This window comes from Cyprinus carpio, chromosome B25 (assembly GCF_018340385.1).
Source record: "Cyprinus carpio isolate SPL01 chromosome B25, ASM1834038v1, whole genome shotgun sequence".
NCBI classification, from domain to species: domain Eukaryota; kingdom Metazoa; phylum Chordata; class Actinopteri; order Cypriniformes; family Cyprinidae; genus Cyprinus; species Cyprinus carpio.
In genome coordinates, this window is record NC_056621.1 from 6979414 (window position 1) to 6991265 (window position 11852).

The following is an 11852-nucleotide window of genomic DNA, read 5'->3' on the forward strand; positions in this document are numbered from 1 at the left end:
ATCATCAGAATACTCCATCTGCCACAAGGATGTACTGTTTCTATGTGTATTTAGCTTTGATTTGAAAGAAAACATCGCATCCTTGTGGCGCGGATGATACAGAAGAGCATATGCAGCATACAGTGATATGGAGAGACACAGAGGAGACTGTTGACAAAGTAATTGTTGAATAAAGTCGTTATTTTTGTTTTCTTCGCTTACAAAAAGTGTTCCCGTCGCTTCATATAACCCAGATTGCACGTCTGATTACGGATGGAATATTCTGACGACGACGTTCATACCTTTTATGGACCTTGACACTGTTATTTACTTGGCAGTCTATGGACAGTCACAGGCCTCCAGGTTTCCATCCAAAATATCTTAAATTGTGTTCCGAAGACGAACAGAGGTTTTACAGGTTTGGAACGACATGGGGTTAAGTGATTGTGACGAGTGGGGCGGGGCTGAGAGCCGTGGGAACGGAGCGAGGCCGGTGGAGTGATTGGGAAATGAGCGACACCTGCTCCACTCACCGGTCTCGAGTCCCACGGAGGAGATCGGGAGGATACAAAAGAGGAGCGACGAGAGTGAAGGACGAGAGAGGACCAGGCCTGGGCTTTATTTTGTGTTTGGTTTTTGTTTGTGCGCGGCAGTCGACCGTGAGGGGCTGCCGCGCTGTTTTTGTATTTATTTTGTCATTAAAGTTTTATTTGACTGTTGGCCGGTTCCCGCCTCCTTCTTCCCATAATTATGGAGTTTTTATATTATTACACTGGTGCCGAAACCCGGGAGGAAGGAGGGACGCGCTGCCGAAGATCCCTTGCCGCTGGGGTGAATCCGCGGTGCCATCGAGCTGGGAGTAGCAGTCTGGCGCCGTGGATGCTCGAGGCGGTGGGTTGGAGTGAGTTGCCGGGGACGGACGAACTCGCTGCCGGCCGCCCGCGATGTGGAGGGGCGGCTGCCGTCCGTGAGGGAGCGGAGGAGTCGGCGCCGTTCGCCAGGGGGCCAGAGCCTGCTGCCGTCCCACAGAATGAGGAGGAGCAGGGAACGGGGGACTCCTGCCGGCTGCCCGAAAGCGGAGGAGCCGTCGCCGTCCACTGGGCGGCGGAGGAGTGTCGTGCCGTCCACCGAGGGCCATCCAGTGCCGCCGCCAGGCACCACGGAGGAGTTCACCCAGCTGGTGGAAGGCCGAGCGGCAGTGTGTCTGGGAACCGGATTTTTTTTTTTCTTTTCCTCTCTCCCCTCTCTCGTCTTCTGTCGCTCCTCATCCTTCCATCTCCTTTTCTCTCACCTCGTCTGTTTGTCCTTACCCCCAGGTTCCCGCAGCCACCGTGAGCGGTCCCCCCGGAGGGAGTGGGGGGGGGGGGGGGGGAGTAGAGCGCAGTCTCGTGGGTACCCCCCGGCCTGCGAGGGGCGATGGGGGTATGTGACGAGTGGGGCGGGGCCGAGAGCCGTGGGAACGAAGCGAGGCCGGTGGAGTGATTGGGAAATGAGCGACACCTGCTCCACTCACCGGTCTCGAGTCCCGCGGAGGAGATCGGGAGGATACAAAAGAGGAGCGACGACAGTGAAGGACGAGAGAGGACCAGGCCTGGGTTTTATTTTGTGTTTGGTTTTTATTTGTGCGCGGCAGTCGTCCGTGAGGGGCTGTTGCGCTGTTTTATGTTTATTTTGTCATTAAAGTTTTATTTGAGTGTTCGCCGGTTCCCGCCTCCTTCTTCACGTAATTATGGAGTTTTATAGTATTACAGTGATTAATGACAAAATTTTCATTTTGGGATGGAGTATTCCTTTAAAAAGTAAACATATATTTGTTGCTTTGATGTGGCATCAGAGTAAAATTGCTTCAAACATGAAAATTGAACTATGATATAATTTGGCTTCCGGTAGCAGTACATATAAAGATGTACCAAAAATCAAGCACTAGCACATGCTAAAAGAACCGAGAAAACTTTTTACATATTTAGGCTATATATTGGAAATCTTTTAATCAGATTGGGTGTAAACTGCACATTACAGGTGCCCGATTGCATAAAGTATTATGGCACATCAACATGTTATCAAACCAAGATTTACATGTAATCTTAAGAGTAATGGTTAACTAAAGAGTATCTAAAAAAATATTACGTTAGGAATATACTGCATGGCAAAATAGTGGCTATTTCCATTCCAATCAGCGGTAACCAGCATAAGAACATGCTATAAAAATTAAGCACTTTTTATTATATCATTTCCATACACACAAATCTACATACAAATACAGAATGATTGCTCAAATCATATTGCAGCTATAATAATAAAACTGTTTTCCAGAACGTATAGTTAAAATCGTTTTTTGCAAGGTGACATTTTCAGAGATTAAAAAAGACTGTATGAGGCTTCACTCACCGATGCCTGATGAAATGGTGCTCAGTCGAACATTCACCTAAAGGCAACAATCCTCACGACTTGAAAATAGTATCTCTTTGGACAAAAACACATATCAACACATCACAACCATTTACATGAACATTTAAAGTGTTTCATGTGCCTGCGACCTGCAAAGGCATTCATACCGACTCTTAGAGAAGACGCTGATCTAGGCCATTTTAGCAGCAGGGCCAGTGTCAAACTACTTGGCCAATCACATTATAGTCCCGATCAGCCCTTTTTTCAATGAGATGGCTTTTTGGAATCATGTTGGCTGATCAGTCAAATGGCGCCGATCAGTCAGATATCTGGATAATACTCTGCATTCATATCCATATTGTGCAACACAGACTTTTGTTCGGCGGTGGACATTCTGCTCAGCACTTCTGCTGAGAGCGAATAGCTGTTCCCGGATTTCTCTTCAAACCAGCTGTCCAGTGCTCGCTTTCCATCAAAGCTCCCGATAGGTGGTCCGTTAACGGCCAAGGTGAGCAGATCGTTGATCTGATCCAGAGTCAGTCTGGAACGGCTATTTCTGCGCACTTTTTGCAACGAGCATCTTCCTTTGTCGCAGCATGTTGATGACGTTGGCAAGACCCTGACAACCTGCAGGATGTGATTGAGAAGAGGAAAACGTTGCTTGTATTTGAAGATGTGACTGACTACTTCTTTAAAACCATTCACACTACAATATTCAGCTTTTAGATCCCTCCATTCAACTACAAGGCTTCCTCGGGCATCTATTCTTTCTTGAGAGAGTTCGCGGCCAGATGAAGGAATAGTCTTCAGGTGGTCAAAAATTACAAGGATCTCCTCTTCTCCATATGCACCAAGACCATCCCTATTAAGAGGCCACGAGGCCAGGTCAAGGATCTTACAAGCCTGGACCACTGTGCGACTGCGTGGATCAAAACGTTGGGCCAGGATGCCTTGACTTCGCTGACAGATCTTCTCTCGAATGGACTGAAATTTGGACTCGGCAACCCGCAAGTTCTTGAGGTCCACACCATTGAAACTCTCCCGAAAGTTGTCCTCAAACTCGTGTAGGTACTCCCCTGGGGAGTCAACCAATTGACCAATTTCATTAATAGCATCCTCAATTTTTGAGTCCACCTGTGACGGCAACAGATAGTCCCCCTGAAAGATGAAAGCAAGTCGTGAAAAGATAGCAATGATGTCCAACAGAAAGTAGATCAGCTTCACCGACTGATAATCCAACAGGAACTGTAGAAGAGACAGAGCAATGGCAGCAGCATCACCTCTCTGGGTTTGGCTGCTTATGCTCTTCAAGTGAGCAACCACCTCCAGATAGTCCTTGATTAAGGCATTGAGAACATTGGGTTCCCCTATGATCCAACGGATGGCTCTTATATCCCCAAGAAATTCAGTTTCCTCAGACAGAGTTGGTGCTGTCGACCTCAACTCAGCCATCATACGTGGAGAATATCGGTAGAAGCTAAGCAGTTGCTTCAAGTTGTTTTCCAAATCCTCCAAGCAAGAAAGTTCCTTGCCGCTGATGGCATCCAGAACCTCTAAATGGGGACGATGGATCATTACAGGTAGACACAACACCCAAGGGATTGTCTTTCGTATAGCTATGTAAATTTTTGCCCTCAGACTAGAAGAGAGGTTTGAGCCATCTATTCCCAAGCCAACAACTAGCATGTCCTGTAGTCTTAGACCAAGGACACCAAAGGCACGATCCACAGCCTGGAGGTAGCCTTCCACGTTGCATCCGCAAAGCCTTTGTAGGGAAAGGAACTCTGTGGCAGGAAGTCCATCAGTGGTGGTGAACTGGACATAAACAGCAACAGTGTCAGCCAAGAGTTCATCGTTCTGTCCATCCATGATGATGCTTAGAAAGGGTGAAAGACGAATCTTCTCAGCCAAATCCTCTTTGAATGCTCGGGTAATGTGTTGGATGAGAATCTGACAGTCATTTTCATTCATGTACTGATCTACTACTTTGAGGTCGCACTTCTTGAGGAGCTCCGCCAAGGGTCGCAGATCAGAAAATGGCCTTCCTTCCAAAGCTAGGTGGTAGGCAGCATTGAAGAGAGTCATCATATTACGACACATCTCCTCTGTCTTCTCTGGGTGCATGCGAAGTTTGTAAAGCTGCAAACACTTCTTATGCAGATTGCTCTGGCTGTGAAGTTTAATGGTGTGGATTTTGAATTGCTTGGAACCGATAATAAAAGCAGAGGTGCGGGAGGACTGGACAGTGTATTGTCGGCACACGTGGCACCACATCTCATTAAGTGTGGGCGAATAACGGAGAAACCAGAACTTCTTTAGCCACTCCTGTTTAAAGCGACGAATCCGACGACCTGAGCCCACCGAGAGTTTTGAAGACTCATCTGTAGCTACCATGAGGTCAGCAGAAATGGATTCATCAGCAGAATCAACATCCTGATCATCCTCCTCAAGTGCCGCTGGGATGGGCGTCATGGCGTCTACAACAAATAAGCAAAGAGAGCACAAAATTAAACTGAAAATCAACACAAAGCAAGATTAAATTCAGATTTTTTACTGGTAAGTTTTGGCATGAAAGAAGGTTTCAGAGTTTTTTTTTTTACCTATTATAAGCACGCCTTCTACATCAAGTTCTACATCAACTAATACACTAACACAAATCATTTTTAAGTACGATTAAATTCAAACATTCTTAATTCCACAAACCAACTTTAGTTGCAGGCTCCAAAAAGAAAACACTCCTTAATTATTTTGTAAAAACTTTTAATTAAGAGTGCACTTCCATTTGAAACATTTCAACAAATTTGGCAATCACACAACAAAGGAATGTCAAAAGTAACTGACTGACTATGAGACAAAACTGTCTATATAGCCATATGTTTAAAAACAAATCATTAATATTTACTGCTGAAAGGCTCTCATCCATGGTAGCGTTCCATCCCAGGTGCAAACCTACCTCTGAGGTCCTCACTAGCAAGTGGCTCAGATGGTGGTAAAGGCTTAATTTCAGCAGGCCCCTTTCCTCTGAGACGGAGCAGTTCTGCCTCCAGCTCACGGATCCGTCGTTTTAACCTCACACAGTTTGGGCAAAAAGATGTTGATGGTCCTTCGCTGGTCAGAGTCGCCTCTTCTTCTGTTTCTTCCATTTTAATGCATTTTGCATCAAACCCACTCTCGTGGTGTTCCATAGATGCCAATCCAGAGGTGAAGATGGACTCTTTACACTCTGCATCAGGCTGGCTGAAAACCTGGCAGACATTTGTTCTTGCTCTTTGAAAAGACAAGGTGCTATTCAGGGGGTTGTTCTGACTCTGATTAGCCTCCAGGGATGCTTCCAGGACATCTTTAAAAATGAGGTCAATCTTCTTTTTCTTGGCCTGGGGCTGGTTTTCTGCCTCATCACTTCCATGCTTATTTAGGGTCCGTCTACCGTGCATTGCAGATCTCAACACTGGACCTTTGGGCTCCTCTTGTTCTTCTAATTTCACTCCTGCAATACATAATATTCTGGTAAATGTATGTAACACTATCAGCATTTTAAAAATCTGTGGTCAATAATTAATTTGATTAGGAAAAAAGTATGTTGGCTAAAGCAGGACAAGTGACAAAAAGTATATAAATCCCATTTCACTTACCTGTTAAACCATTGAAGGCCTGGAACATCTCTTCTGGGTACTTTTTTGTTGATCAAAAATGTTCAATATGAAATAAGTTACATTTTGGTCTATTGCTCATAGAAAGCTTTCAGAAGACTTATAAAATATAGCGCACAAATTATATTTATCACGTTTATTATTTTTTGTATAATGCCTTTGGACCCCCTTTGAAGCTTGGAACTTCCAGCCTGCATTAATGGTTATCAAAAGGAAAACAGCAACCAGAAGAATTCTTTAAAATTTCGCCTTTTTGAATTTTTACAGAAGAATTATTTTGGAACAACATGGGGACAAGTATGTAGTGCTAATTTTTGCCTGAACTACTTTAATTATAGTTCATACTGTTTAAATTTTGTCAAATCTTGTTGTGAGTATCAGTCTTGTTTAGTGTTCAACAACAGATCTAATCCAGTAAACCCAATATCTTCACATAAAATTGTTTTGGTTTAAATTGATGCAAATTTTAAAAAGTACTGTTTTTATAAGATTTTATAAGAATATATTATTATTCCAGTTCAAGAGTCTTGAGTAACTTTTGACCTATTTCAAAACTGTTTAGATTTATTTGTCTTTTTTTTGGCTCAAGCACCAGCGAGGGGTGTCTCACCTGCGTCCAGGTTGCGGTCAATGCTGTCCCGAGACACACTCTGCAGTCGCCTCATGTACTCGCTGCTGTACCACACACAGAGTTTCTCGCCCACCGTCAGTCTCTGACACACTTGGAAGTAGATTTCTTCGCCATGCTGAAATGCACTCAGGTTCTTTTTACTCTCATCAGAAGAAATCAGAATAAACCTGAGAGGAATAAATAAAATTAGCATTGTGAACAATTATATCAATATAACCATAGTGACTAAAACAACAACATTTTCCACACAAGATCCGTACATTACAATAGCACAAAGAAAAGGAAAAGATTAACTGAAGTGGATGTCATCTCAATAACATGGTGTTACCTCATCCAGTTAGATGTAGTTTCATCACTCCCATCAATGAATTTATATTTGTTGTCCTTATCAACAATCTGTAATAAACATTTGAAATTAAAATATAGTTTGTACCTGCATTAAAAATTATTACGAATACATACAACTATGCTAAATAATGTTTAAGCTTCCAACATAACCTACCATCCAAGAGTATGGCCCTGAGGGTTTATCCGAGGCCATTATTTGGCCTTGATAAGGACCAAACAGCGCCCCCTTTGGTATGTTTTCATCCATGCAGCAGACATCCACCTTATCACCATCTTGGTGGATCTCAATGCCTGAGGGTACAGTGAGAGCTGCCCGATTGGGCACCCCTGATGCCACAGGGGTGTCTGGCACAAAAACAGGGGGCCCATGGGTAGGGCACTCCTCCAAGAAATACTTCTTGCACTCTTCACAGACTGTTCATGTTATATTAAATAAGCAATGAATAAAAACATAATTATATATAAACACAGTGCCCATCATAAGTATTGGAACAGGAAAGACAAAAGTGCTTTGTTTGCTGTGGAGTCAAGACATTTTCAAATATGATTTGAATTTGATTGTTAGAGTAAAGTCATCTGCAATTCATTTTATTATTAGCTGTTTCAACACATGCATGTTGTACCAAATAAAAAGGACAGCACTTTAAGGGTTCATCCCACTACCTGATGTGGACATAAGTATTGGGACAGCTGAACTTAAGGCAGATATAAAAGATTAAAAGCTTTTTTGTTGCAGATCCCATCTCTTTTATGATTGGTCTGTCATCAAATACTGTTGTTTTTCTCAGCCGATCCGGTCGTCGTTGGTTGCTGATGTCACCGGTGATTACCAAACTCTTGATTTCTCCATGCCCTTTGTTTTTGCTACAGCTCTAACTGACTTCTTCTTTTCTTTTAGCATCCAAATTGCTTGCTTTTCTCTCAAAGTCAGCTCCCTCGTCTTCATCCTTTGTGTGTGTCATCATAGTATGCAATACATAGAATGCAGAAGCAATGGATATAACTGATACGACACATTCCCTGGTTTTAATATCTGAAGAATTAATGCAACAGCACACAGCTGATCACTTAGAAAGACCTGTGAGGCAACTCTAAAAGTGCTGGTCTTCTTAGCTTGTAGAACTTCTGTATTGAAAATGTGAAATTCAGTAGTTTTGTCTCATATTCATCTTTTAATCATATTTACAGATTTCTTGACTCCACAGCAAACAGGGCAATTTTGTCTTTACTGTTCCAATACTTATGGAGGGCACTATACACAACAATTTTATTTAAAGTTAAAGTAAATGATACTTACACCAAAAACTGGTTGAATGCTCATGGTCAACTTTTAATTTTTTGTTTGGCTCTTCAATTGACTTCTCATTTGAGGCACTGGTAAATATGTAAAAAAAAAACTGCTTATTACTACTATTTTTATGCACAGGGATTGCTCTTTAAATGTTTGCTATTGTAAACACTTTGTAAAACAGACCTGGTGCTGCATTCGGCCTCAACTTCCATGGAGGAATGCTCTGGAACAGCACAGGCATCTGCCATCTGGGCAGGAAGGAGAGACTCCTGTGTGCCTCGTTTCACTTCGACATATTAAAACTAAAGCAAAATAGGGGATATAAATACTGTTAAAACTGGACATTTAAGAGATTTTAGCTAAAACACTTCACACTTTATTTTAAGGTTTTTAAGGTATTTTTATTTTAAGTTCTAATTCTCACTATTAACTAACTATTGACTATTACTTTTGCCTCAATAAACAATTTTAAAACTAATAAAGTAAATAGTAAATAAACAAACTAATTTTCTGCTTATTAGTAGTTAGTAAGGTAGTTGTTAAGTTTAGGTATGTGTTAGGATTAATGGATCTAGAATATGGTCATGCAAAATGGCATTAATATGTGCTTTAATATGTGCTTTATAAGTTCTAATTAACCGCCAATATGCTAGTAGTAATATGCAAACTAGTTGATAGTGAGAACTGATCCTTAAAATAAAGAGTTTCTAAAATGAAAAACATAGAAGAAACATGGATCAATCATAGCACCTAAAATACACACTAAATAATAATAAATTGTAATTTTATTTAAGCCTTGAAAAAATTAAATTTTGAAAAATGTAGAGAGAAAAAAACATTATGAAGAAGAAATTATTTCTGCTATTTCTGACATTAAGCATATGAACTCCTTTTTACCATTGAAGCACAAGATTCTTGTTAGATGATTCTTAAATCATGCTTAAATTTACACAAACTTGTGGTGTCCATTTTTATGACATACACAATTAATAAAGACATTCAGAAATTAAGTAGTTAAATTTTGTAATAAAAATATATATAAAAACAAAATGTACTACTAGTGATCTCAAACTTTGAACCCTATTGTATATAGTTTTTTTAACCCAAAATCCTTATATTACGGGAAAAAGTATATGCCTGTGATGTGCCTGTCCCTATCCTTTACAGTGGGGCACAGTGACGTCATGCTGGCTTTACATTGTCATACCATTTTGAATTGTACATGCTTTTATAGGTCTTTATATAGCTACAAACTTTGGGCTGCTATCATAAAAACATACAAAACGCGACTACCGCAAAACACTCTCCGCAAACACGGAAAGTGACCGCAGGAAACCCTGACTCCGTTCTGCTGACGTTTCCGATCCAGAATTTACTTCCAAAATATTTCAGTCAGAGAGCAGCGCTCTGATTGGTCGAGCCGGCCGCCACTCACAAACTACCCGAGCTGCGAGAGAGACCAGTGCAAGAAAACAAATAGGGCAACAATGCTCCGTTGAAAGACAAAACTGCTACAAAGTTGTGTTCTTCTAAACATTGTGAGGTAAAAGTTGCACATAGGCTCAAGCGCGTGCGATGACAATGACGGTACGCAGTGCTTCTGCACGCGCTGCCTCCGCTTAGCTTCTGCAAGGCAACTGGCAATGTGCCTAACGCTTTCGGAAGCCATTTTCATTGGCCACATTGGCTAGTGAGTGTAACTCACCGTCTATAGAATATACGCAGTGCGTCGCGGGGTCTTTGGTGGTCTTCTTCAGCCGTGGCGCGCCTCGCCTTCGGCCGCTCCGAGAAACGCGGCGGCGACGCGACGGGACGGGGGGATTTCACTAGTCCCGGGCGATGCAAAGTTTATCATCTCCAAATGTTTGTACCACAGTCAGCTGCTTCTCTCCGCTATGACCACCATCTTTTTATTACAGGAAATGACATGGAAAACGGAAGAAAGCGGTGTTTGTGCAGACCGGGCACGAAATTTCAGGAAAGGGAAAGTTAACGTTAGATTGTGAGTGAAGTTGTATGAGGCGCGCATCGCGCGTTATGTGCGTTCGCTTTTGGAGCGCGCATTACGCAGCGGTCGTGTGCCAAGTTTTCACTTTTTTTTTTTTTTTTTTTAAATAATGAAATTTGTAATAAAGTTTAATCATTCACTTCACAGCTCTCTACAATTAATTTAATTTTTCAACCACTTAATGTAAAGAATCCATTCAAACTTTTTGTTGATAATTTTAGCCTTAAGAGTGCAGTTTGAGAAGCTCCCATTGACTGAATCTTATCTGAATTTCCGTAATTAAACTAGGGTATTCTGTTCGGAGCTATTCACGTAGGCCACATTGAAATGTCCTTTTCTATGCCAACGTCGTTCATAACAACAAAATGGAGCTTTTGATAGCAAAATACTTAATCATTTCAAATATAGAAGAATGAAATATCACCGTATGCACATCGCTATAATGACAAAAAGACGACGAATTGTGCAACAGCGCTATCTGTAACTACCCTGTAATCTCCCTTTACTATTGAAATTACATTCATTTTGAGTGATTTTCTTAAGCTGTCAGAACAATCAAGGGGGAAAAGTTGTTGGAATTTTCAGTTTACACATCTAGAGTCTTAAATTTGCTATGGATTGCTTCAGGAATATCCCACAGGTTAGTACCACAGCACATTTTAAATTTATAAGTAAAATAATATTATAAAATAGTATAAAAATTGTCAAATTGGCTTGACACTTACTTAAAATCAGTTTCACAAGTCATTTGGTCATTCTATAAAGCCAAGTTGAATTCAAGAAAAACGGGAGGCAAATATTCTTTGTCAATTTATTAACAAAATGATAAAATAAATAAATACAAATTGATCAAATGCTCCTAATATCAATTTCTTCCCATGTTCCCTACAGTATTTTCAAAACACTGCATACAAAGGACTCATCACAGGCTCAATACAGGAGAGGTAAGAACCAACTGACGCACTCACAATGTCAGGCGAACAAACGAGGAGAAAAAAGACCAGAGAGAGAGAGAGAGAGAGAGAGCGCTCTGTAACAGAAAAAAGTCAAAAAATAAACACACTCCTTTTTAAAATCATTATGAAAAAATACAAACAATTTTACAAATATTCATATTGTGTAATAAACCATTTACACTTAGTTCAGCACACCAGGTGAACTTTTTCTTTCTTTTTTTTTTTTTTTTTTTTTTAAATAACTCATGTCGCTACAATGTATCCTGTATTGTGTTTCATCAAGTGGAAGATTTTTTTTTGTATCCTGTATTAAGTGGAAGATTTTTTTTTTTTTTACTTTTTCTTTTTTTTTTTCACGCGTAAACAAAAATGTTTTCCAATTGGACAGTTGACTGTAGATGAGGTAACGCTCACACACACACACCTGCTCACACACACTCGCTCACACACACTGCACAACACCAGGAAAATCACGACTACAGAAATGAAATGCATCAACAGTACGAGAAGGCCACAATCATGACTGAGTAAATATTATGAAAAGTGAACAGAAACTACATTAAATCTACAATGACTTCATTGTCACTGTGGAATTATAACG

The 11852-nt window shown here is 41.0% G+C and overlaps 1 protein-coding gene and 1 long non-coding RNA gene across 3 annotated transcripts; one reads left to right on the forward strand and one right to left on the reverse strand.

The window, feature by feature from the left end:
* Positions 1 to 1660: 1660 nt before the first annotated feature.
* On the reverse strand, positions 1661 to 10286 carry LOC109096787 (zinc finger protein 862-like). 2 transcript variants are annotated; one of them, XM_019110447.2, is made up of 8 exons: positions 9993 to 10243; positions 8471 to 8589; positions 8294 to 8370; positions 7151 to 7410; positions 6977 to 7044; positions 6628 to 6815; positions 5321 to 5854; positions 1661 to 4844 (listed from the first exon to the last, which is right to left on the reverse strand). In XM_019110447.2, exons 2-8 carry the CDS (start codon positions 8533 to 8535, stop codon positions 2689 to 2691), a joined length of 3348 nt encoding a protein of 1115 aa, XP_018965992.1. In that variant the 5' UTR covers positions 8536 to 8589; positions 9993 to 10243; the 3' UTR covers positions 1661 to 2688. The 2 variants fall into 2 exon arrangements, with proteins under 2 accessions (XP_018965992.1, XP_018965997.1); XM_019110452.2 differs by lacking the exon at positions 5321 to 5854 and having other exon boundaries at positions 9993 to 10286.
* Positions 10287 to 10476: 190 nt separating this feature from the next.
* Positions 10477 to 11306, forward strand: LOC122142336. Its single transcript, XR_006158542.1, has 2 exons — positions 10477 to 10935; positions 11187 to 11306. It is a non-coding gene; the product is annotated as an uncharacterized LOC122142336 (long non-coding RNA).
* Positions 11307 to 11852: the final 546 nt, after the last annotated feature.